Source organism: Helianthus annuus, chromosome 7 (genome assembly GCF_002127325.2).
Source record: "Helianthus annuus cultivar XRQ/B chromosome 7, HanXRQr2.0-SUNRISE, whole genome shotgun sequence".
Classification (NCBI taxonomy): Eukaryota; Viridiplantae; Streptophyta; class Magnoliopsida; order Asterales; family Asteraceae; genus Helianthus; species Helianthus annuus.
The window spans coordinates 123,011,436-123,035,831 of NC_035439.2; the positions used below are offsets into that span (position 1 = coordinate 123,011,436).

Genomic DNA, 24,396 nt, shown 5'->3' on the forward strand with positions numbered 1-24,396 from the left:
TAGATTTCAACTTCTCAGCCCGCAATGGTGGAAAATTTGTGTCATCCAAAGGCGGAACTGATTTCTCTTGTTTCATAACAACTTGTGGCTCCTCTGATGTTGTGGAATCAAAATAATCGCCAGAAGATAGCTCCTCTGATTTTGACGAATCAGAATCATTGCTAGAACTATCACTTGATTTCTTAACAATCCACTTTTGATTACTAAGTTTCTATTTTCTTTTGTAAACATTTTTCGAACATTCACCAACCTCAAAAATTGAATTTTCAAAAACTTTAAATTTTTTAGTTGGTAGTTCGGTTTTCTCAACAACTTTCTTTTTGAGTTTTTCAGAGACTTCCTGTTTTGATTTGATTGCCATTGGACAATTCCGGGCAATGTGACCAACCGTTTTGCATTGAAAACAGGTTCTTGTCTTCTTTTTCTTCTGAACAATGCCTTTCTTCATTTCCTCTTGCTTCTTTGGAAGGAATTCTTTGTTTGTCTGCATTCTAAACATTTGCTCTTTTTCTTCTTCAGGTGATTTTCCTGAAACAAAAACAGTTTTTGGTTTAAAAGTTTTCTCATTTTTATGATTTTTGGTGGAATAAAACCTAGACCTTTCTTTTAATTACCGTTATGGTTTGGTTTCTTTCAAAAATCTGAACCATAATTGTAACCCATTTTCTTGTTTATTCTTTGTTTAATTCTTGAGGTGTATTGTTTAGGTTTTTCCGAAAGATTTAAATCTTTTATTTCAGAAATATTAATTTCTGTTAGTTTGAAAACCTTTTTGATCATTTCAGTTTTAACACCTCTTATTGGAAATTCTTCATCAGAATATACTTCGTCGGAATCATTCAAAGTATAAGCTACTTTAAATGTTTCGTCATTCAAATTAGATTTTGATAATATAAATTCTTTATTGTAAACTCTTTTGCCCTATTGGACTTTTTGACTTGATGTGTTGGACTCAGACTTTGACTCTGGTTTTGACTTCTACTTTGACTCATCTGTTTCATCTTTATCCAACACCTGATCGACCACTTTCTTTATTAACTCGGACTCATGATCAGTGTCGGATGATGTGAAAGTGACATCAATGTTTTCTAGCAAGTTATCAGATGACGTAGATTCCCATTGTAAGTTGGTTGCCTTTTTGACTCTTTCTGAATTTGGATTTCGTGGAGAATATCCATTTTCAAGCGGGGGTGGACACTTCTTATAACCAACACTGGGTTTCTTACCAGAATTCTTCACTTCTGTTTCTTCTTTTGTTTCAGACTTCTTCTCTTCAGGTGTCTTCTCTTCAAACGCCTTCATGCCTTCAACTATGGGGTAAATCCTGTCAATAACATAAGAAGCACATGAGTAACTTTTCAATAATCTTTCAACCCTTTCAGTTTCTATTCTCTGGGTTTCCAACTTTTGTTCAAGTTCTGCACATTTATCAATGTAATAATTGATGCCTGACTGCTTCGTCATGAACGCTCCTTGAAGTGTCTTCAAAGCAGTTGCTTGTTCACTACTTGATTCATTGTATTGATTCATAGCTTTGTTCAAAACATCATATGATTCTTTCAGCCTGTTCATGTTGTGAATCAATTCACTGTTTTGCTTCTTCATAGTCTCACAGTTATCACAATTCTCAGACACCTTTTCTGCAACAGCTTCGTTTTTAACCTCAAACAATGGAATTTCCTCATCCTGCTTCTTTATCTCACGAACCTCTTCTACAACTTTCTCATCTTTCTTTTCTAAACGCTTTCTTATTTTTTTCTGCCCAGTAATCATCAGTAGTATATTTTTCACCATTATCTTTAACAATTTGAGCAACAAAAACTTTATGATCTGGAGTTCTGTTTGGATCATAGTCATCCCAACTAAAATCTTTCCAACTGAAACCCTTTGGAAGTCTTTCATCATCTTGATCTATCAGACATGCCATACTATCAGCCGAAATGTATTTATCCCAACTGAATCCTTTTGATGAACTTTCATCATCTTGATTAACAAGACACGCTTTCTTTGAATCTTCGATCACCTTCCTAGCATGTGCAGTTTGTTGTTGTTCTTGTTGATATGGCTGTTGAGCAACTTGATGATAAATTGCTTTTCGATAATAATCATTGTTTCCAAAAGGATTTTGAGCCCCACTTGCTTCACGGTTTGTGCATTCTCTCTTGAAATGTCCTTTTTCCCTACAACGAAAACAAGTAACTTTAGATTTATCAAATCCTAAAGTAGAAACATTTGCATCACGAAAATCATCTCTTCCTGTAATTTGTTTAAACTTTTCAGCTCTTCTCAACATACTTGCCAAACACCATTTTATATCCATCAATTCCATCTCCTCAGCATCAACTTGATCGTAATCCTCTTTTGTCAACATTGGATTTCCGATCCTTCCCGCAACCAAACTTCCATACGACTCTAACACAGTCACCAACAGAGACATATGACTTTTTGCAACTTCTTCCGAGTAGTTTTGATCATTTTCAAGATTTAAAGCAATGTTACATTGAAGAACTTTCCCACTCTTTGTTGTTGAGAAATTTGGATCAAACGATGGATATGACGAAAATCCCATTTTGTACTTGATCCTTGAGATGAACTTTCAGAAGAACTTTTCGCATTGAAAGCAGTTTCAACCTTTGGTGAAAAGTTGTTCTTATCACTAACACCACCTTTGTAATACAGACCAATGTCTTGTTCTCCATCATAATTCTTCATTCTTGCTATCTTTCGTTGTTCCATCTCTTGAGCTTCAAGCTGTTTAATAAAATCACTCAGCGTTAGATCATTAACATCCGGTTTATTTTTCAACATCATGAGATACGTGCCCCAAACATCATGTGGCAACGCATCAGCCAACTTTTCAATCAATTCGTCTTTATCTTTTTGGATGTTCAATCTTTTTATATTCTTCAATAAATTGCAATATCTTTCAATAATCTGCTTGGTGTTTTCAGTTCTTAATCCTCGGAATAAATCAAATTCTTTCTTCATAAGCGACTTTTTGTTTTTGATCATTTCATCACTTCCAAGAAACTTTGATTCCAATTCTACCCATATCGAATGTGCACTTCCGTTGTGTTAAAGTAAAATCAAGATGTCTTCTTTAATAGCTTGCTGCAAAAGACTAACCATCATTTTTTCATCTTTGTATTTCTTTTTCTCTTCAGCACCCAGATTTCTAATTTCAATTTTCACTCCATTGTCCCCAACCGGTCTACTATATTGAAATTCAGTATGTTCCCATGCATCTAAGTGATATGCTTGAACCCAGTTTTCAAAACGTTCGGCCCATCCACTGTATTCCTCAATACTCATAAGTTTAGGCGGTTTTTGCGTTGTCCCTGTTTCATTTTCTAGCATCGTACTCTGAGTAATAGTCATCGGACTAGCAAAGGCATTATAGAACTCGTTTTCCATGATTAGGTTTTCAAAATATCACAACCACAGCTTTTCAAACGAAATGAAATGCACTCCACAAACGAAATAAGCTTTCACACGGAATGACCTTCTTCAAACGAAAACAACCTTTGTGCGAAATGAGATCTTGATTTCGTACGGAACGAAAAGTGATTTCGTACCAAATGAAATCTGATCTCGTGCGAGATGAAAACCTGTTTTCGTGCGACATAAAGCTCTGATTTCGTGCGAAATACAGCAACTGTTAGGATCCGAGGCTCTCATGATTGTGCTCGTTTGTATGAATTAAACATTCAGAATATATGAAATGATGTAAAGTGCAGCGGAAATGAATACAAACTTTATAAACACAAACATAGAAGAGAATAGTATGTTTAAACACTTGTTTCACCTTGAGTCGAATGATTACAATGAAAATCAAAAGGTTACAATGCAAGCTTACAGACTAAAACTCCCCCTCAGCCTGATACTTCAAAGTTGGTTGCACAAGATGAAAGGATTGAATTGATGTACAGTACATAGTACTCACTCAAAACGAATCAAATGTAACAGTACAGAGTACTGTTATATTTATAGGCAAACCAAACTACTGATGCACTTCAGCTGACGTCACCATGATAGTGACTTCTAACAGCCTAACAACCTGTAGACACTGATCTATACAAAACTACTGATGTCTAACAACTAATTGATAATAAAACAAGTCTAACACTGTTCACGTTACACTGTTGTAGCCTAAACACTGATTACTTGATCATCAGTGCTTTCTTCAAAAGGTGATCAGTCTTTGAATGAGCAGTGCTTGGATCTTCAGCGGTATTTAAGAGACAGCAGTAGATAGAGCTCAGTGTTTGTCTTCGGCATTCTTTAGTTGTTCCATCAGTTTTTGGTTCATCAGTTGTTCTTCTGAGCAGTGTTTAGAGTGTATCAGCAGATAGGTAACCACTGTCAAGGGGAGAGCTTAGTGTAAACATCTGCTTATTGTGAATCCACTTGTTGTGACCAGGTTTTGGCTTTACATTATCTGTTCCTCTGGTAGGGTTCAATCCCAACAATCTCCCCCTGGAACAGATAATGCCAAAACCTGTCATTATTCTGGATATTTATTCTTCATCAGAAGTTCCTTTGCTTTTCTTTTAAAATCTTCTTCAAACTCTTTGGAACTTAAATCAGCCTCATCCCTGCATAGTGAAAGGTCAAGGAGATCTTGTAGATCTTCAACACTTAGGCCTAGTGCTTGATTCCTTGATATATGCCTCACTTCTCCATTGGTTCTGATCGGAGTCAATACGTGGGTCTTTTGATCAGAGAGCCACTTTAGTATTTTAAAACCAAATGGGTTTCTTGGGAGAGGTTTATTGACTGATGAACTTAGAGTGATTGGCCTGGTGAAGAAGTGCAGAGCAGTGTCATGAGCTTCAGACACTCGTATGAATGCTTTTTCAATAATCTCATTAGCTGCAGCTAGGTCTGCTTCAACTTCTTTGTCATACAGCTCACTGTTTGTGATATCTGCTGATGACTTTTTGCTTACTACTTTGACCCTTTTGGCAAGGTTTTGTAGTTTCGCTAATCTTTCTTTGTCTGAAGCTATTTTCTTGATAGCTTCTTCAATCTGATCAACTTCTTTGTTATCTTCTTCTCCAGCAGACAGCATTTTCTTCCTTTCTTTTCTTAACTCTATGACAAAAGCTTCTGCTGTGCTGATCTGTGTTTCAAAGGTCTTGACTTGCTCCTGTAGCTTTTTGTAGTTAGACTTTTTAGGAGTGTCAGAGACTTTCAACCTCTGCTTCTCAAGTCTTTCATAAGCTTCATCCGTTTGCTGCTTTGACCATTTTGCTATGGCATCCGCAGTATCCACCTTTCCATCCATCAACTCCTGCTGCTTTCTTTTATGCTTGGAAATAAGATCAGCTATGAACTTGTTGTATTTGTTCCAATTTGGAGCTGTCTTTTTCTTCCGTGGATCAAGTTTAATCTTTTCAATTCTGTTAGCCTCATGCTTTAGTGCAACGATTGGCCAGTCTTGGAATTCTGTTTCTTCAGCGGGATAAAACTTTTCTTTCATTATGTATGCAAGATATTCTTTTCTTAATTCATTTCGTTGTTCTGCTTCAGGGAATAAACTTGACATTTCTCTGTTTAGATCACTTGCATATTCTTCCATTTGTTTGACTTTGTTGAGCAGGAATTCCCTTCTTTCCAAAATGGCTTCATCACCTTGATCCTTGCACTCAACTTTGGCTCTTATCCTTGCTTGTCTTGCTTTCATTTCGATATATTCATCCATGTTTTCTGGAATTATGAAGCCTATGAGAGAAGGAAATTTCCTTTTTGTAGGATCATCTTCAGTGTAAAACTGTTTCATCTCATTTTTCACAGCTTCTAATTCCAATAGATATTTAGCAGCAACAGGATCATACTTTTCATCAGTAGCCTGTGTTGTTTCTCTTTTTCTTTTGTGAGACTTTGGAGGTTGTGGTGTTGGAATGATGAGATCAGTGGTGGATGTTTGACTAATAGTGGTTGAAACAACTGGTGTTACAACCTCTGTCGTCATTACAACTGCTGATATGTCAGCAGATGTCTTCTGCTTTTGAGCAGGGGATGGAGGGTGTGACATAGTATTTGATGGTGGTGATGGTGGTGGTGACTCATCATCAGGAATGAAAACCCTCCTCCTTTTTAACATAGGGGAGGCTGATGATGTTTTGGGTGGATCAGTGGTTTGAGATTGGATAGCAGTGGTTTGTGATTGTGATTGACTGACAGTGGTTGAAACAACTGGTGTTTCAATCACTGTTGTCATTACAGCAGATGTTGTAACATCTGCCGTCTTCTGCTTTATGGCAGGAGGCAGTGGTGGTGATATGATTGTAGATGATGGAGGTGGAACAGTGGTTGTGATGGCATGTGATGGAGTGGTGTGTGTTGGAGGTGTGTGTGTTGATGATAAGGCAGCTGTTTGGCTACTGACAGCAGTTTTTGTAACTACTGATGTATCTTCTGGTTCAATATACAGCCCATCTTCAATTCCTTTCTTTCTCAACTTGATTTTCTCCCCCTTTTTGGCATTATCTGCAAGGGGTGTATTCATGAAGAGGATGGTAGAAGGAGCTTTTTCACTATGAGCAGTCTTTTGGATGCTGGCCTTTATAGTCTTGATGTCTGCTTGAGTGTCTTTAAATCTGGATTCCACCATGTTGGTCAGCATTTGTACTTGAATAGCATGCTTTTGATCAGCCATGTTTTGCTGTTTTCAAGCATTGGTTGGAAAATATTCCAAAGCTCATTTGCAGCAAATGCATGTTGTGCAGGTGCTTGAGCAGGAACAGCAGTAGCCTGTGCTTTCTGAGCTTTTAAAATCTCTTGCACCATATCTTTAATCTCAGCAACTGAATCTTCAAGTTTGTCAACTCTTTTCGTCAATTCCTGATATTTTGAATCATCACCTACATTTGTAGGATCATCTGAATCCCCACCAGTGGTGGTTGTACCAATGTGTGACTTTGGAACAGAGTCCCAAAAATCATCCATTGATGCCCCTTGTTCTTGGTACTGGGGACTTCTTTCTTCAGCACTCGATAAACCTTTGATGGTACCGGTGGTTAGAATCAACTCACTGGTGGTTACCGATGTTGCCATTGAGAAATTGCCTTCAAGGGAGTCTTATTGATGAAACAACTATCCAACTGAAGATCTGTTGATCCATTAGTTGTAGTTGCTGCTCCACTTGAACTACCATCGAGAGTTACTTGTAACTCAGGGGGTGTAACCTCCTCAGCTGTTGCTGGGATAGCAGAGGTATAAGCAACAGACCCAGTCACTTGTGGAGGTATACTCTCAGTAATGGGTGATAGAGAGGAACTGGTTTGTGTCTGTGCAATATCAACTGCATGCAACAGGGGTATTATTGATTGTGGCATTATGATTGGTGAAGGTATGGGTGTTGAAAGAGACATGTCCCTGGGATCAGGACTGTGGAAGATAGATCCGAGTGGATCCAGAGCTTCATAATTTGGTGTCCCTGTGGTTACAACCTGATCCTTTTGTGAGGATGCAGGAGGAGTTTGAGGATGGGGTTGAGATCTTTCTTCCACCTGCTGTGAGGAAGTAGCAGCAGTGGTTATTGGTGACTTTTGTGCTGTCACTGGCATTGTCTCTGGGATCTCATCTTCCAGAGATGCCTTTGTTTTGGGTATGGTGGGTTTTCTGGATGTTTTTCTTTTTGTCTTTTTGGTGGCAGGTGTGGGTTTCAAAGCAGTGGGTGTGCTACTTTGATCACCTGGAGCAGTGGGCTCAGCAGCAGATACCTGAGGAGCAGTTTCATCTGCTAAATTCTGCTCAGGCACCTCTGCTTTTGTTTTTATTGGTGCCAACATTCTAGAGAATGTTTCAGATGTTAAGCAGTTTATTTTAAAAGAGGCACCTTGTTTGGGCAATTCTGCATCTTCCTTTACAATTTTTTGTTCAAAATAGTAGCTTAGAAATCGTGGAAAGAGCAGAAATGCCTTATTATCAACGTTTTTTACCAAATCATCGAATATTTCCTGGGAGTAATTAAAGTTTTTGTTGTTTAAAATTGCATACCCCAGGCATTGAATTTTTGTTGGTATTTCATTAAAAGACGTTGTTTTATTAGAAACACACATTAATAGTTTGTGAAATAAAAATCTGGCTGCAGAAGGAAAATAACCTTTTTGTAAGGTATCCTTTTTAGGTTGCTCTGCATAGCCCCTGTTTATGAAATCCTTTTTCAACTCGTCTTTAGAAAATGAGGTTTTTCCTTTCAAATCATCGAGTTTAAAGATTTCAGAAATGGATTGTGGAAAGATTTGAACCTTCTTACCCTGTATCGAGGAGTTGATGGCTGTGATGATGTCTCCTTGTTTTTCAAGGGTGGCATTCTTCCAGAACTCTCTCTGGGTTTGAAGATAAATGGGAACGTCTGTTGTTATCAAAGTTTTGTACTTTGATGCAGATAGAGTATCCAGGATGAAGTCAAAGGTGTTGTCGGTTGTGTGTTTTTGTGAGTATACCCACATTGTTGTGAGGAGATTTGTAACGAATCTTCATAGTTTCAACAGCCATTTAAGTGGCGTCTGATGGAGTGGAGGAAGAAGATGGTTTTGATTTTGATTTCGATTTAGGTTTCGTCATTTTTGATGAAGAAGATCGAAGAAGGTTTTTGGAGTTATGAGAGGGAAACTGCTTTGTGAAGAGAATGTTTGGAATTCAATTCGACAGTGTGAGCCCCTGTTTGGGTTTAATCAGGGTTTATTCAGGGAAAAAGTGAATGCTGATGTGGCAGCGGTTATGATGATCTGACGGCTAAAAACTGACCACGTGCTATCCCCTGATGAAATGGTAAATAATGGAGGACAGTTGTTTTGACAACCACTGATGGATCAAGCATCAGTAGTTACAACGGTTATGAAATGAAGCAGTGGGTGTATCAGTGGATGGAACAATGATTTTGAACATCAATGTTTTTGAAGAGCAGAGGTTTACTATCAGCAGTGGACAGACTTTAGAGAGCAGATGTTGAGACACAACAACATTTTAGGTACAACAGTGGTAGCAAATGGAATGAAGACTTTTATTGCAACAACTGATAGTGCAGCAGTGTTTTAACTTTTGACAAATAATGTTAGCATCTGCTTGTTCAGATGTAGAATTTGGTTTTGTCTTATCCAACATCTGTTGAGCACCAGAGATGCTATTCTTAACAAAATACATTTTAGATGTACATTATCAAGATTAAATTGTCAGCAATTGTCTACAGAAATTTTGTTCAAGGTTTTGCCAAATGTCCATTATTCCAGACAATGGTTTAGCATCCCAAATGATGAAAACATTTCTACTAGAGCTGCTCATTTTGTGTCTAATTACTTGAACTAGAACATGAGTATCTTAGTAGTTCGAAATTAATTTGCAATCAATTTATGATCTGTGATAATCAAACTTGAGCTTAACATGACCTTGATATATGTGCCATTTCCTTTTGACCAGAATTAGGATAGTAATTTTACACAAAACAAGTAAATTACATCCTGACCAGAGATGAACTTTTACTATCAAAAAAAATGAGTAAAAGTACAGAATATATTATAAAAAGTAATATATACCTGGTTTTATTAAGAAGAAAAACACCTTAGAAAAATTAAAGGAAGTTTTGAAAATCAACAAAAGGATCTGACAGCTTTACAAATGTGTTCATGATCATATCATTCTCAAGTTATTTTGACCATTGTTTGGAGTCATTTTCTTGTCAATAGATTGTAAATTCTTCTTTTAAGGACAATCACTGGAGATGCCGTAGTTACCTGAACAATTCCTGGATTGATGAAAGCACTCAGTTGCATGATGACCACTGTTTACCCAATTTTGACCTCAGAAGTGTTTTGTGCTTATACTCTTTTCCTTTAGGGTTCAAAGGTTTTTGAGATAACCACACTTTGAGATTTGTTTATTTTTCCCTTTTTGCCCTTCCCATTCTCAAGTATAGAAATACTCACTGAGAGGAAACTTAATCCAGAATCATTTTGAAGTAATGTTTATCTGGCCACATTTGTCCATGTTTTATTACCAGATCTCACATCACATATGATTAGGACAGTTTTGACACTTTATTTTCTTAATGTGTTTTGACAAAGTTGTTTTGGTCCTTTTGAGGATTCTCAACCTGCCTTTGAATACATAAGAATTTTGACTAAAGTTTTAATTCCCTCTTTCTTTGTTAGCAGAACACTAGTGTTTAGATGAACATAGGTTTAGCTGAACAGAGGTGCATACTTTAGTGTAAAATGTAAAAACATCACAAATTTCGTAACAACAGTTGAAATCAATTTTGAAAATATCAAACGAACCCATAATTTAACAGATATTTTTCAGATCTGAAAACAAGATATCACTTGTTGCGTGAAGTTTGTGTGTCATATGACATCTTGGTTGTTTTACAGAGTTTCTGAATAATCATTTTGATCATGATTCACTTGTTACTCTGTTTTTCAACTGAATACAACCAACCACAATATCAATGAATTGTGAGCTGAACTGTTATGTCAAATTGATTGTTAGATCGAATTTGACTGTCCAAGCTCTGATACCAAATGAAATCTGATCTCGTGCGAGATGAAAACCTGTTTTCGTGCGAAATAAAGCTCTGATTTCGTGCGAAATACAGCAACTGTTAGGATCCGAGGCTCTCATGGTTGTGCTCGTTTGTATGAATTAAACATTCAGAATATATGAAATGATGTAAAGTGCAGCGGAAATGAATACAAACTTTATAAACACAAACATAGAAGAGAATAGTATGTTTAAACACTTGTTTCACCTTGAGTCGAATGATTACAATGAAAATCAAAAGGTTACAATGCAAGCTTACAGACTAAAACTCCCCCTCAGCCTGATACTTCAGAGTTGGTTGCACAAGATGAAAGGATTGAATTGATGTACAGTACAGAGTACTCACTCAAAACGAATCAAATGTAACAGTACAGAGTACTGTTATATTTATAGGCAAACCAAACTACTGATGCACTTCAGCTGACGTCACCATGATAGTGACTTCTAACAGCCTAACAACCTGTAGACACTGATCTATACAAAACTACTGATGTCTAACAACTACTTGATAATAAAACAAGTCTAACACTGTTCACGTTACACTGTTGTAGCCTAAACACTGATTACTTGATCATCAGTGCTTTCTTCAAAATGTGATCAGTCTTTGAATGAGCAGTGCTTGAATCTTCAGCAGTATTTAAGAGACAGCAGTAGATAGAGCTCAGTGTTTGTCTTCAACAGTCTTTAGTTGTTCCATCAGTGTTTGGTTCATCAGTTGTTCTTCTGAGCAGTGTTTAGAGTGTATCAGCAGATAGGTAACCACTGTCAAGGGGAGAGCTTAGTGTAAACATCTGCTTATTGTGAATCCACTTGTTGTGACCAGGTTTTGGATTTACATTATCTGTTCCTCTGGTAGGGTTCAATCCCAACAGCAACGTTCATACGAAATGATATCAATTCGCGCGAAATGAAACTTTCGAACAGTTTTTGTAAAAATTGATCAAGTTTTACTTCGAATTAGAGTCTGATTCTTTCTAGGGTTTGTTAAAACAGTGTTTCGCACATCATATTTGAAAATCAAGCCATTTTAACCGTGAAATTTTGTTTAATTTTGAAAAGAAGGTATAGAAATCAGAATTTGCAGGTGAAATGGTAAGAACTCTTCCTCCTAAGCTCTGATACCACTTGTAGGATCGTTTTCAAACCCAAACGAGTCGTTCAGAAGAGATCTCGTCCGATACAAAAGGCGGAAACAGATGTATCGGTGTTATTTCAGCTGTAATGCACAAGAAATCACTTTAAACTGTCTCTGTATTGATATCAGATCGTATTACAAAGCTGGAGACACTTCGACAGAGCTTCGCTACCGGAATCAGAACGTTACAAATGACTTGGCACGATCTAGTATTTATAGGCGTAGCTATTTCGTACGAAATAGTTCACACGAAATCAGTCTCACACGAAATAGTCATTTCGTGCGAAATGATCATGTGATTTCGTGCGAAATGACTTCTATGCCATTTCGTGCGAAATGCCTATAAACATACATTTCTCGTATTTCGTGCCCTAATTTATCTAACTTAACACAAGACTCAATACAAGACGAAGTCGACAGACATATGCACCAACAACCGGTTTCATAACCAAAACCCGTTATTATATATACCTGGTTTGTGCACCTCTAGTGACAACGTGACATACAATCATACATTATATCTTTTGAATCCTTGTCATTAAATATAATGTTTTCCCTAAATGGACCGATATTATACATTTAAAGACAACACTGCTGATGATCCCGAGAAGAGAAAACAGATATTAGTAAGGCCAAAAAAATGTTAAACTGGGAACCTAAATTGACACTTCGTGAAGGTTTTTTGTTTATGCAAAAGTTACTTTGATTGCAACAGATTTTGATGTCCCATTAAAAAAGGTTTTTTTGATGTCACATGGGTAAATGGTCACTTCTGTCACTCCCCTCATGGCTCATGGTGATCATTGCTACCAATCAGGGTACTGTGATGAAGTACAAGTGTTGATGCACATGTGACACCTTTTACTGTCATCATCATGTGATTGTACATGTTGAATAATGCCGATGACCACATCTTTGGTCATCTCTATTTCTACCCTATATGTAATACAATCATGTAACGCCCCACTTGCGGTATGTGTATATAATGTATATATGTGTAGGCGTTCGGGGGCAAAAGTGAAAGTATACTAAAATTTAACGTTATTTTACTAATTTCGTGAAAATAATGTTAAAAGAGAGGGATGGTTAATCATGCATCATGTGGTGGCGTTGATAGCCGAAAGACAGGGGAGTACATGCACTAATTGGCCTTTGTCTTAATTGCCGAGTGTTATGTGCCTTATGTCTAAGGTTTGATGCAAAACTACCATCGAGCCGGGGGTCTTACTGGAAGCAACCTCTCTATTCCTATGGGGTAGAGGTAATGTTGTCTACATCTCCTCAGACCCTACTTTAGCTTTGCTATTGGTGGGATTTACTGAGCATGATGATGATGATGATGTAATACAATCATGTGAAATGGACCATAAGTACCAAGTGACTACACAAGTACAATTGTAGTCTTGGTTTTAAAATTGCAAGGTACACCAAAGCGATAGGGTTTCGATCTGAGTCGCAAAACGTACATGCGCACTGCTTACATATACATGACGCTAGTTATTTATAAAAAGTATCTTTTAATATCTTCGTAGGTTTCCAAGATCACTTGCCCAAAACTTAGACTGAAATAAGTTGTATATATGGTTTAGTTTACGATTACGCCTCGGCTGCTTTTCTGTGTGCCTTTGTACACAATGCTCCTATCGAGTTTGGAGTGAGAAGGCTTGCACCTAGGCATGTCTTTTTAAAACCAAAATGTAGTAAGTCATACAAAAAAACAACTTGAATGTTTCATTTAAATAGGTATCATCCAATATCATACATCCCTCACTCTCTCAGGACAGGACCTGATTACATATTCGAATACCCGTCTCCTATGTTTCGGGTTTCAGTTTTTTCTAACAGAGTTTTCCTATCATCCTAATCTTGATCATATCTCAATGTGCATTAAATATTTGTACCGTACAAACAAAATGGGTGAGTCCCACATTTTGGTAAGATAAATGTAGTTTTGTAGTTTGTGTTTTGACATGTGAAATTTGAACCCTTACTTTGTAAGCTTGTGTTTTCCCTTTGAATGCTTGTCTCTTGACTGTGGCTCTGAAGCCATGTTGTCCCCTGCCTGTACCCTTTTAATTGTTCTTTTATCATTATTATCATTTCAGATAATGTAGCTCAAAAGCACCACCACTTAGTAGTTAGTAGTAAAAGTGTAAAACTACACAACTCACCATGAAAACCACTCATACATTTTGTGCTTCAAATGCTGCCATTACCACCATGGATTCCAACATTCATCACCAACCCCCCTCCTCCTCCTCCTCCTCCTCATCCTCCGTCACCGCGACTTCTTTCGATGGCAGTCGGGCAATCGACCGCCATAACCCCATCATCCAAGACCAAACAAGACTCACCAAAACCCTGCTCAAACCTCCTCATCCCCGAAAATACAATGACAACAACGATGACAACAACAACAACAACAACAACAACAACAACAACAACAACAACGTCAAAAATAACAACAAAATGTTGAAAAATTCCAAAACCAACATTGAGCAGAAGAGAGAAACTATTGCTTCTGCAGATGAACAGTTAGTTATGAATATGAATAATAATAATAATAATGTAGTAAGGAGACAAGGAGGGGTGCTTGGATGGGGGTGTACAAGGCCTGGTGATTTCATTAGTCCTGCAAGTTCTTCAAGGTTTTTGTTGACAGACAAATTGTTGTCTGATCAGTTTGATCCTGGTTTGAAACAATCCGAGGATGACAAATCTTGCAAAAAGAAGAATGACGACGGTTTATCATCTTCTTCGGTCAAAATGCCGCCAGGGTTTTCGTCGTCTTTGTCTTCACGCTCTTCTGATCACCAGGTTCTTCGTTTAGGGTGTTGTTATCTGTACACCATCTCGAATAGTGAACACCAGGACACTTGTCACATCATACATGTCGTATGGGTGATACCTGCCCATATGGGTCGTCATTGTCACATAAGTCATTTCTTTGTTAGGTCGTACCCATACATGGATAGTATGATGTGACCAAAACAACCTATGGGTTTCATATGGCCTGTGTGACCCATATTCGTCTTGTTATATGGCCCGTATGAGGGCGCATTTTGATGTTTGGTTAACATAGGATGGTGTATTGATATTAGCTGCCTTTGATTTATACTATTTAACCAATTTATAGTTATTATTTATTTTACAATTTTTTTTAACATTGGTTGGTTATGTGTATATAAAAAATGGTAATAAATAAATTTTGGTGCAGGTGGTTGTGTTAAGAGTATCATTGCACTGCAGAGGTTGTGAAAAGAAAATGAGGAAACATTTGTCTAAAATGGAAGGTATGCAAAACTTTAAAAACTATCCTTTAAGTATATAAGGTCTCATAAAATGCATGTCTTTTATTGTTTATATATAAAATCTTGTATCAAATTATAATGACAAAAATCTAATATTTTTCTAGGTGTAACATCCTTCACCATAGACTTTATGGCAAAGAAGGTAACGGTGGTTGGCAGCGTAACACCGCTAGGTGTTCTCATGAGCGTGTCAAAGGTCAAGAACGCTCAATTGTTGACTCCGACAGTCTCGTCACCACTCGAGCCTCAGATGGACTCTCGTTTCTCAAAAATCAATAAACAATTAGGACTCGTTGCATAAAAGTAGTATGTTACGTATGGGATTGTGATGTTGGTTTTAACTTGGATTGTTTGGTTATGTAGCGAATATGTTTGTGATTTTAGTGGAGGGACACAAGTCTTGGGATATATGAACTCGCGCTTCACATAAAATGTTTCATTGTTTGGCACTCGTTGAGTGCGGGTTTACATACCGAGGGTTGTTTGATTGTTTGTTCTAGCTTAATAAATAAACTTTTCAAGATTTCTTCTATATTATTTCTGTCCCATAAACTGTAATGCTTTTTAGAAAAGTTATTTACTTTTAACAGATTGCAGGAATGTATCATTCGAAAGTGAATTACTCAAATCACAAAAAGGGTACCTTGTTTGGACACACATGGAGCCTCGGTTCGTTCTGATGGTCTTTGATTTTGATGTATGTTAAACATTTAGAGTTTTTATAATTTTAATAAAAAAATCCGACCTGCCGGATTCGAACCAGCGACCTAAGGATGGCTTTGAGATGATACCCACTACAGTCCTCCGCTCTACCAACTGAGCTAAGGTCGGTCTGTTGTTTTACTCACATTTCATTTTATTTAGTGGTATCTTTTTCTCTCAAATTAGAAACAAGAACTTTATGATATAAACAAGGGTGATAATAAAACTATGGTCTAACAGGAAACATGTAGGACCAATGTTTTAAAAACAGGTTTAAATCGGATGCTGGAAGTTTTGTCGGCACGAATCATACCGGTAAACTGAGGGAACGAAAAAGAAATAATACCGCCGGTAAATTGGGTTATATTGTTTTTAACCGGTATACCGGTATCAGGCCATAGGTTAAAATTTGGGCTTATAATCTTTTATTCATCCAAAAAGATGATGATTTACCTTTTTAGTAAAACCTAGCGCCCAAAAAGGTACCAATACTGAATTTTTGGATTTTTTTTTTTTATTATGGAAAGATATAGTTTTTGATTATTTTTTGAGTTGAAGTTGTATATTATGGATTTATAGGGTTTCAACCGGTTGAACAATTTCTGAACCTAACCCGGTACGATTTAGAAACCAGATTTAGGAACCGGTTTGTAAAACATTGTGTAGGACTAGTACACAGTTATGGTTATATATTCGTTACTTATACCAACAAAACATTATTATATTAAATTTTCTTAAATATAATAAATAAAATCTCGATTTTGTTAAAATATGAAATTAAACATATAACTAATAGAAGCATAGTTTGTATTTGATATTTGAAACATTATTATATTAAACCATTCAAATGTTGCCAAACAGCCCCTAAGTTTAAGATCTGAGAGAAACCTGATCGATAATAAATAATGGGTTTCCGAGATACAAGAACAAATTGTTATTATTGTTGCATTTAAAATCCAAATCCCACATCACATCTTTCAATATTCTTGTAATATTTTCTCAAAAAAACACCACATTCCTTCATCACCTATTGACCTGTTTCTTTTTTCCCATTATTTTGCTGTCTTGGTTCTATGCCTACAAACCTGCACTTACACCACATTCTACTTTCCCTACCAATGTCTACTAACAATTTCCACTACCAACTCATCTACCAACACCTCAGCAATTTGCATACCTACAAAATCGGTTTCACTCGCCGGTTCAAACCATTCCAGATCACTGTCAATGAACATATCCTCAAATTCCCAGTTTGCTTCCTTTTCTTGCTTATCAAGCAACGTCTGCAACCGATCTTTAAACCCAATCTCAGTCCACGTCATCTTAGTTCCTTTTTGACCAAACGACCATGATACCATAGACTTGGAAAGAAGGAACAATGCTTCGCTTAAACGATCATGAAACAACCGTCTTTCAAGTCTCGAGATTTTGGAGTGTTTCTTTTCAAGATGATCAGATAACCGAGGATGTATAGGAGGATGGTGATCTACGGTATACCATTTACTTATGAATGTATACGGGTCGTGATCATAAAAGTTAGAATGTTGTAGGAGATCTGTTAAGTATGTAGATTCCAAGTTCTCTGACTCGGAAACTGTACATGATGATGATATTTGTTCTGTGTCTTCATCGTTTGGGCTATCATAAGTTGTTCCTGACTCCGTTTTCAGCATATGAAGTTGTTTCCTGAGCTCTGAAAAAAAATGGAGGGAAAATATTCATTAAAAAAATAATGAAAGAAATATGAGCAGCAGATGATAAAGACGAGCAGGCGCAGCTTAGTAGTTACCGTGTAGTTCGGAACTAACTCTCTCAAAGCTATCAGAACCGAATGATAAATCATCTGTTGGAGAAACTTCCAGCACTGAGAGTTGATCATGTTGGCTAAACTCAAACTCTTTAGAGCCTTTTGAAGATTCTAGCTCGGGTCCAGACAAGTGAACAGAAACAGTACCATGTGCGTTTGCAGTCACTGGTTCCTACAAGGCCGATATTGTAACTTCTTGAAAAGAGATACGAAAACTAACTGATTTTAGCGATAATCAAGAACATGAATTTGGTGACTTAATTTAGTAAACCACCGAATTTTCAGTAGACTGAAATTGGTGTTTCAATCTGGTTGAATGCATACAAGTATGATATTGGTTATTGGTGTACCAACATATATATGCAATGTCATACTATTAAATATAGGCAAATTGGAAATAAATCCCAAGTCAGTTATTGGCCGATAATAATCCGAACTGGTCAATTTTTTTTTGTAAAATAGTCCGCCGTTAAAATAGCTTAACGGAGTTAAGTTTTTTTCCGAATTACAAACTGATGTTTTAGGGCTTTTGATCAGAACGAGGATACGAGTTGATTGATGTAAAACTTACCTCGAAATACTGCCCCAACCCACAAAAACGGTGCTTCAATTCGGGTGTTTAGACTTCCAATTAACAAAAATCAAGCCATTTCGAGCACAATTTCGAGGTATGCTTTACATCAATCGACTCGTATCCTTGATCAAAAGCCCTAAAACATCGGTTTGTAATTTGGAAAAAAACTTAACTCCGTTAAGCTATTTTAACGGCGGACTATTTTACAAAAAAAAATTGACTAGTTCGGATTATTATTGGCTAATAACTGATTTGGGATTATTCGGCCAAATTGAGTTAGGTGGGATTATTTATTTCTAATTCGCCTTAAATATAAACTCGAATGCGAATGCAGTTAACGGCTAATATGGCATTAGATGTTCATATAGCAGTATAAGCATACCTGTGGATTCAAACAATCTCCATCAACAGCAGAGGATTCTGCGTCTCCTAGCACGCAGACATCAATAACCGAAGCTGCATTTGCGGTCGCATCATGAATATTAGAAATCAGTGACTCTTGTTCAGCAGGATCCTTGTACTCAAAGTAAGTCCGACTTGGTAAAATATCATCAAACTCCGGAGTACATGCATTCCAACGATTAGACGTGTGACATCTTTCACCGTATTGTAAAGTTTCGCATCGTGAATCTTCTCTGTCGCTAAAATTACCCATCACTCCCTTACTTTTACCTCGACGAACAAGCTTCTCATGTACCATCATCTTCTCATCAGCATGAGCTTCATAATAATCACTAATGTTTTTACTTCGGTTGAGAGACAAAGGGAGTGATCTTGAACGTGATGTACTTCTGTGATATTCGTCTCTCCAACCATATCCATCACTGACCTCATACGGGCCCATGAAATATCCAGTTTCGCTATGCGCCCTTGTTTCACCGTTGGAAGCAGAAAGCATTTTTTCAAGCGTGCTGCTTTTACCAACCATTCTCGCATCTTTATACCCGTTAGTTTTCCACCTTTGTGACATTCTTGTTTTCGGTTCCCTGCGATAAAATTCTGATTCTGTATTCTTCCTACATTCATCAGCAGAACGAAGAATCTTTTTATCGATGTAGTTCTTTACGACATTTGGCTTAATGACTACAATTTCAGTTGGAGAAATAAAGGTTGCGTCTTTCCTTTCTAACCGGTATCTAGATGATCTATGCGAGTTATCATTACAATGACAGGAGTATCGTAAATGTCCGTTCTCATTTCTTCGATGAGAAGCGGGAACACGACAGTTTACTGCTTCTTTCAAGGCGTTGCCATGGGACCCGTATCTACTAGCATTCGATGGCTTAAAAACTATGATCTCGTTAGAAGCTAAAGGAATATCTTGCCGACCGTTTTTCAGAAAACTCAACGTCAAGTCCGGGCTGGAATCCACCCTTTCGAGTTTAGTTTTAATTGCAATGGATTCCCTAATCATTTCATCACATCTTTCCTTGATGTATCCCAGTTCCAGTTTCGCGTATCTACTTTTTGCAGTCACTTGTGATGTATAAACTCGATTTTCAACATGTAGTGATGCTTGTGGATCTTCATAAACATCTCTAAAATGTTGTTGTTCAATTGTTGTTTTCTTCTTATTAAACTGATCATGTTTAAATGGCTTTTCGATTCTTTTGGCAGTAGGCTGGGGAGATGGTAGTCCATCTAGACCCATCAACTTGGCTATAAGATTTGGCGACCGCCTTTTGGTCGATGTTTCATCCGACATTTCTTTAGCTAATAAGTTCTGCATAATTGTCCCTGGAAATTATCACAAGGTAAGGAAAATAGCAACAAGCTTAACATTTGTGTTAGTGATAAATATATTAGGTAGGGTTTATTGTAATTATCTTTACGTATTAAATAGAATATATTAGTTAGTGTTTGTTTTAATTATCTCCTGTATATCAGATAGAAAATATTAGTTAAGAGTTTATTGTATGAGATATGAGCTGATCATGTTTCCTTTGTGAATATACTTATATTGTATCATGTGAGTAATTACAAGAAGCGCCAAAAAGGCGTGCTTTTTGGGGATTTTCTGGACTTTTTTTTGCCTGAGGCGCCTGCCTGTCGTACCCGAGGTGTTTTTATGTATCTAACTTTTGTACCTTGGGTTTTTTTGGCTTGTACAGGCAGCTAAAATCATACAAAAACGTCATTTATAGCTATATTTTGGGTAGCGAAAGCTAAAAACCTATGGGATATATAAAAGATATACAGTATATAATTAGTTTGAGCCTCGGGTACAGAAAGCATGCCGCTTTTGTACTTTGCTCATATGAATAGTTGATTAACAATACACATGGCCGGCTGGGAGGAGGGGAAGGGTGGACGACCCGAAGGGTCCCCAATTTTATTAAAAAGTGTATATATTTTAGAAAAAAGAATAATAATATATTTTAAGCTTTTTTTATATATTATAAATTTTTTTAAATACTTTTCTTTTAAATATGACAGTACATAGTATCGGTTTTCATTATTTAAGAATTCGATTCACTGTTCATTATAAAGTTGCATTAATACAGAGCAAAATACAACAATGGCAGAATGTAAACCCTAACTGTCACTTCAGGCATGTCGATACAAAAAAATAATGAAGATTAAAAAAAATACAGATCAAATTATTATCAGAGAGTGAGAGTTTCACCTTCAAAAGAAGGGCAAGGCGTGTTCGATTTTTTCTGCTTATTCCTCTCCATTTTCAACCAAACTGAAGAAAATTTTTCAGTTGATTGAAAAGGAAAATACACAATTCAAACTCTAACAGGTCATTTCACCCTCACAGCATACATTTCCAGCTTCATCAGGTGAAAAGATACAGTAACAAAAAGTTGTATTTAGACTAAACGGTATTATCGGAAAATTTAGTGTAGAAACAGCTGGAATAAATGGAAGTACAAATAAAGAAGCTTTTACATACATTAAATTAATGGCTGCTTCGATTCAACGTTCTTTTCTGTATCTTCAAGACCGACTGTGTGTGTGTGTGGCAGAGAGCATGTGAGAGAGAGAGCGTTCGTGTGTGTGAGAGAGTGTGATTTTGAACTTTCAAATATTGGACCCTACCTCCTGCCAACTAAAATTAATTACTAGTCATGTGTAATGGTTTAGCTCAATAATGTCCCTACTATGAGACGTTTTGTGATTAGGGGTGTAAATAAGCCCAGAGGTTCGAGAGCTACTCGTGATCGGCTCGGTTAAAAGCTCGAACAAGTCGAGTCTTAATGAGCCCGAGCTCGAGCCTGAAATAGAGCTCGTTCAGTTATCGAGCCCGAGCTCGAGCCTGAAATACAAAGCTCGTTTGGGCTCGCGAGCCCAAACGAGCCTAAACAAAATTTTAGTTTTTTATATATATAATATAATAATGATGATGATAACATTGGTGAGCCGAGCTTTGGTGAGCTTAATCGCTGTTGAAACGAGCTCGAGCTGAGCTTTTAGCTCATTTGAAGTTGTTCTCGAAATAGCTCGAGCCGAGTCGAGCCGAGCTCGAGCTTTAGGTTTTACTCGCGAGCCGAGCTCGAGCTCAGAGAAGTAGGCTCGAAACGAGCCGAGCTCGAGCTTCATAAAAACATAACGAGCCGAGCTCGAGCCTAGTCGGGCTCGGCTCGTTTACACCCCTATTTGTGATACGTGGCAGTCCAGTTAGCATGGGGCATTATTGGGGGTTATTGCAAAAGTGCCGTAGTGGGAATAATGCCCAATAACGCCCCTTCCAACCATTAAACAATTATTTTTTTATAGAGAGGAGGTTAAAAAAAATGAAACTCCCAGTTGGACCACTCCCATTGGCATTGTTAATAAAACGTTGATTCACTTTTTTAAAAAAAAATGCCAAACAACGCCCTATGTAATGGGGGGGCGTTTTTGGGCGTTATTTTTGAATTTTTTTTTTAAAAAACGCCCCACTACGGGGGTTCTAAGTGCGGTGCACTGCAAACTTAAATGGATTTGTTACATTAAGTTTAAGTGTATACGTCAAAACAAACGTTTTAACATGGTTAGTGTATCAATTGAACTTAAGCTAAAATATATAAGTATTGCGGTTTAATCATAATGTAAATTAAATTAGATTTATATCGTTAAGTAAAAACGTAGTATATGCGAACCAACTCATACATAAAAAATGCACAAAATAAAGCACGAAAACGCACACCAAATTTATGTCAAAACGTTTACAAACTCAAATTATATACTATTACAAATAGCAACATGGGTCATCCTTACATTCAACGAGACGTGTCGCCCACCAAAACTATAACACACATTCTCTTTTTTTTTTATTAATTCACATTACTAAATTAATTTTAACTTTTCACCCCACCTTTAATTTATGCTGCCACATCATCAATTAAATAGACTTCTTCTTTAGATCATGTTTGGATTAGCTTATTTTACCTCCTTATGACTTATTGATGTTCTTGAAAAAAAAAAAGTTTTTATGAAATGATGTTTGGGTAATAGGTGAAAAATGAGATTTTTAGAAGAAATAAAAAAGTCATTTGGTTGTGACTTTTCTAAAAAGGAGATTAAAAAGTTAATAAAGAGAGATGGAAAAGCTCATCCAAACATGCCCCTTAGACCCTCTCTACAAGAAGTTAGAAACCAAATCAACAAAATCAGAGGTAACAATATCTCACTTCTTCAACGGAAATCAACATTTTATCTCGGTCTTTCAAACTGCATTTTCTGCATCTACACCAATGCATTCGTCACTTTAGATATCAAAGGTAACATTTTTTGTTTTACTCTGTTCAATCAATTCACGCGTATTCCCTTTCCATTCTGCTTCCATGTTTATCAGTTCCTCACTTCTTGAATCAGAATCACAAATAGGGTTACATTTATAAATTATGTACCAATACTATTCTTGTTATTATTACTTTCGTTTTGAATCTGCATATGCATGATGATATCCCGTGGCTCTTATACCACTTTAATACCCATTAAAATGGTTTTCGATTCTGCATTTGTATGTTACTGAACTGAACGTACGTATGTGTGGCTGGATGTAGAATTGAAGAACATAAAAGTAAATGTGTACCGAATAGTAATTGATAATATGTACTTTTTGCCATTGAATCCTTTTCCATAATTTAGAGTAGTTATTTTTATCTTTCAAGAATCAAGACAAATCGAAACAAGATTTTTTTTAAGGGCCAATAAAATCAATCTTGAGCATTCTCGGGTATCCATCGGACTAAACAGGGTACTCCGAAAGTAACCCGAGTCCACCACAAATTCCGGGGAAAACCCGGTAACCCACCCGCCCGTAGGCACTGCGGTGACATTACCGGTAAAACCGGTTTGGCTCAAGGATCAAACCCAGGTTTCTCTGGATCTCCTATCATTGTCCATCAGTGCCTCACTTTGCACCAAGTGAGAGTTGAACCCGCATCTCCCAAGAGAAATGCAAGACTTCCACCACTTTTGATCTAGAGATCATTGGCATTGAAATAAGATTTATTCTTATGAAATTGATAATATGGGTACTGAATACTAATTGGTAATATGCAATGTTTCTTTCGTAAACGTTTCTGTTCATGGCAGATCCAAGCCAAAATTTCTTCTTATGGAGTTGATATGGTTAAATTAGTTTTACTTGGTCAATTTAAGAGTTAGCGTGTGTTTAAATGCATTTTTTTTTAATATTTTTACCTGTTTTAAATTTAAATTTGCTGTTGTTGAATATCCACATTATGATTTAATTAGAAAATTAATTTATTTTTCTATTGCAAAAGGATGTAATCTGTATGTTGTGGTTTTATGAGGTTATATTTAAATTTGCAAAATCGTGTTTAATATGAACATTCATCCTATAAACTTCTTGGTTTGGAATTGATGCCTTCTTTAGTTGAACATAGAGAAGTGATGGGGTATGGTCTCGAATTCTGTGCCGACTATGCGAGTTAACCCCAGGTCGCGCACGTGGCTATACCTAAAGTATTCAAAAATGTTGACTTCCCTGATCATGCGCCGACTACAAAGGTGTACCCCAAGTCGTGCAGGAGGTCAAGAACAAGATAAAATGTTGACTTCCCTTGACCTTGCGTTGACTACACAGGTGTGTGTACCTAAGTCGTGCGGGAGCAAGAAGCGCAGGGTAACATCGGACAAGTACTGAAAGTACGAGTGGCATAGTGGTGGGCCAATAGACGCTCAACAGGCTGTATTCTATCATGCTGCACGATGAGCAATCGTGTAGGAGACACGAAGTACACAAGGACACATACGTGGCACCAATCAGTTTGCGCCGACCATTGCTTCACGGTCTCCACTTAACTGCTGATGATAGACTAGACAATAAGGACATCTGTCAGGGCACGTGGATCCATTCAGCATG

The 24,396-nt window shown here is 37.0% G+C and overlaps 2 protein-coding genes and 1 non-coding gene across 4 annotated transcripts; 1 reads left to right on the forward strand and 2 right to left on the reverse strand.

Annotated features, from left to right (window-relative positions):
• The first annotated feature begins 13,667 nt into the window (after positions 1 to 13,667).
• Positions 13,668 to 15,517, forward strand: LOC110868412 (protein SODIUM POTASSIUM ROOT DEFECTIVE 2). The gene is made up of 3 exons (XM_022117567.2): positions 13,668 to 14,497; positions 14,898 to 14,973; positions 15,096 to 15,517. The coding sequence occupies exons 1-3, from the start codon at positions 13,853 to 13,855 to the stop codon at positions 15,290 to 15,292; spliced, it is 918 nt and encodes a 305-aa protein (XP_021973259.1). The 5' UTR covers positions 13,668 to 13,852; the 3' UTR covers positions 15,293 to 15,517.
• Positions 15,518 to 15,730: 213 nt separating this feature from the next.
• TRNAY-GUA lies at positions 15,731 to 15,822 on the reverse strand. The gene is given in 2 exon segments: positions 15,731 to 15,766; positions 15,786 to 15,822. It is a non-coding gene; the product is annotated as a tRNA-Tyr (tRNA).
• Positions 15,823 to 16,571: 749 nt separating this feature from the next.
• Positions 16,572 to 21,109, reverse strand: LOC110868414. 2 transcript variants are annotated; one of them, XM_022117568.2, is made up of 5 exons: positions 20,974 to 21,109; positions 20,701 to 20,851; positions 18,457 to 19,811; positions 17,483 to 17,672; positions 16,572 to 17,386 (listed from the first exon to the last, which is right to left on the reverse strand). In XM_022117568.2, the coding sequence occupies exons 2-5, from the start codon at positions 20,750 to 20,752 to the stop codon at positions 16,806 to 16,808; spliced, it is 2,178 nt and encodes a 725-aa protein (XP_021973260.1). In that variant the 5' UTR covers positions 20,753 to 20,851; positions 20,974 to 21,109; the 3' UTR covers positions 16,572 to 16,805. The 2 variants fall into 2 exon arrangements, with proteins under 2 accessions (XP_021973260.1, XP_021973261.1); XM_022117569.2 differs by lacking the exon at positions 20,974 to 21,109 and having other exon boundaries at positions 20,701 to 20,953.
• Positions 21,110 to 24,396: the final 3,287 nt, after the last annotated feature.

What these genes read in the sequence shown, in the direction of transcription:
- LOC110868412 (XM_022117567.2), top strand. Translation starts at nt 13,853, where the DNA reads ATGAAAACCACTCATACATTTTGTGCTTCAAATGCTGCCATTACCACC. An exon ending in CACGCTCTTCTGATCACCAG is followed by an intron (nt 14,498 to 14,897) that starts GTTCTTCGTTTA and finishes ATTTTGGTGCAG; the next exon opens with GTGGTTGTGTTAAGAGTATC. An exon ending in ACATTTGTCTAAAATGGAAG is followed by an intron (nt 14,974 to 15,095) that starts GTATGCAAAACT and finishes ATATTTTTCTAG; the next exon opens with GTGTAACATCCTTCACCATA.
- LOC110868414 (XM_022117568.2), bottom strand. Translation starts at nt 20,752, where the DNA reads ATGGAGAGGAATAAGCAGAAAAAATCGAACACGCCTTGCCCTTCTTTT. An exon ending in GCCTTGCCCTTCTTTTGAAG is followed by an intron (nt 19,812 to 20,700) that starts GTGAAACTCTCA and finishes GATAATTTCCAG; the next exon opens with GGACAATTATGCAGAACTTA. An exon ending in GAGATTGTTTGAATCCACAG is followed by an intron (nt 17,673 to 18,456) that starts GTATGCTTATAC and finishes TCGGCCTTGTAG; the next exon opens with GAACCAGTGACTGCAAACGC.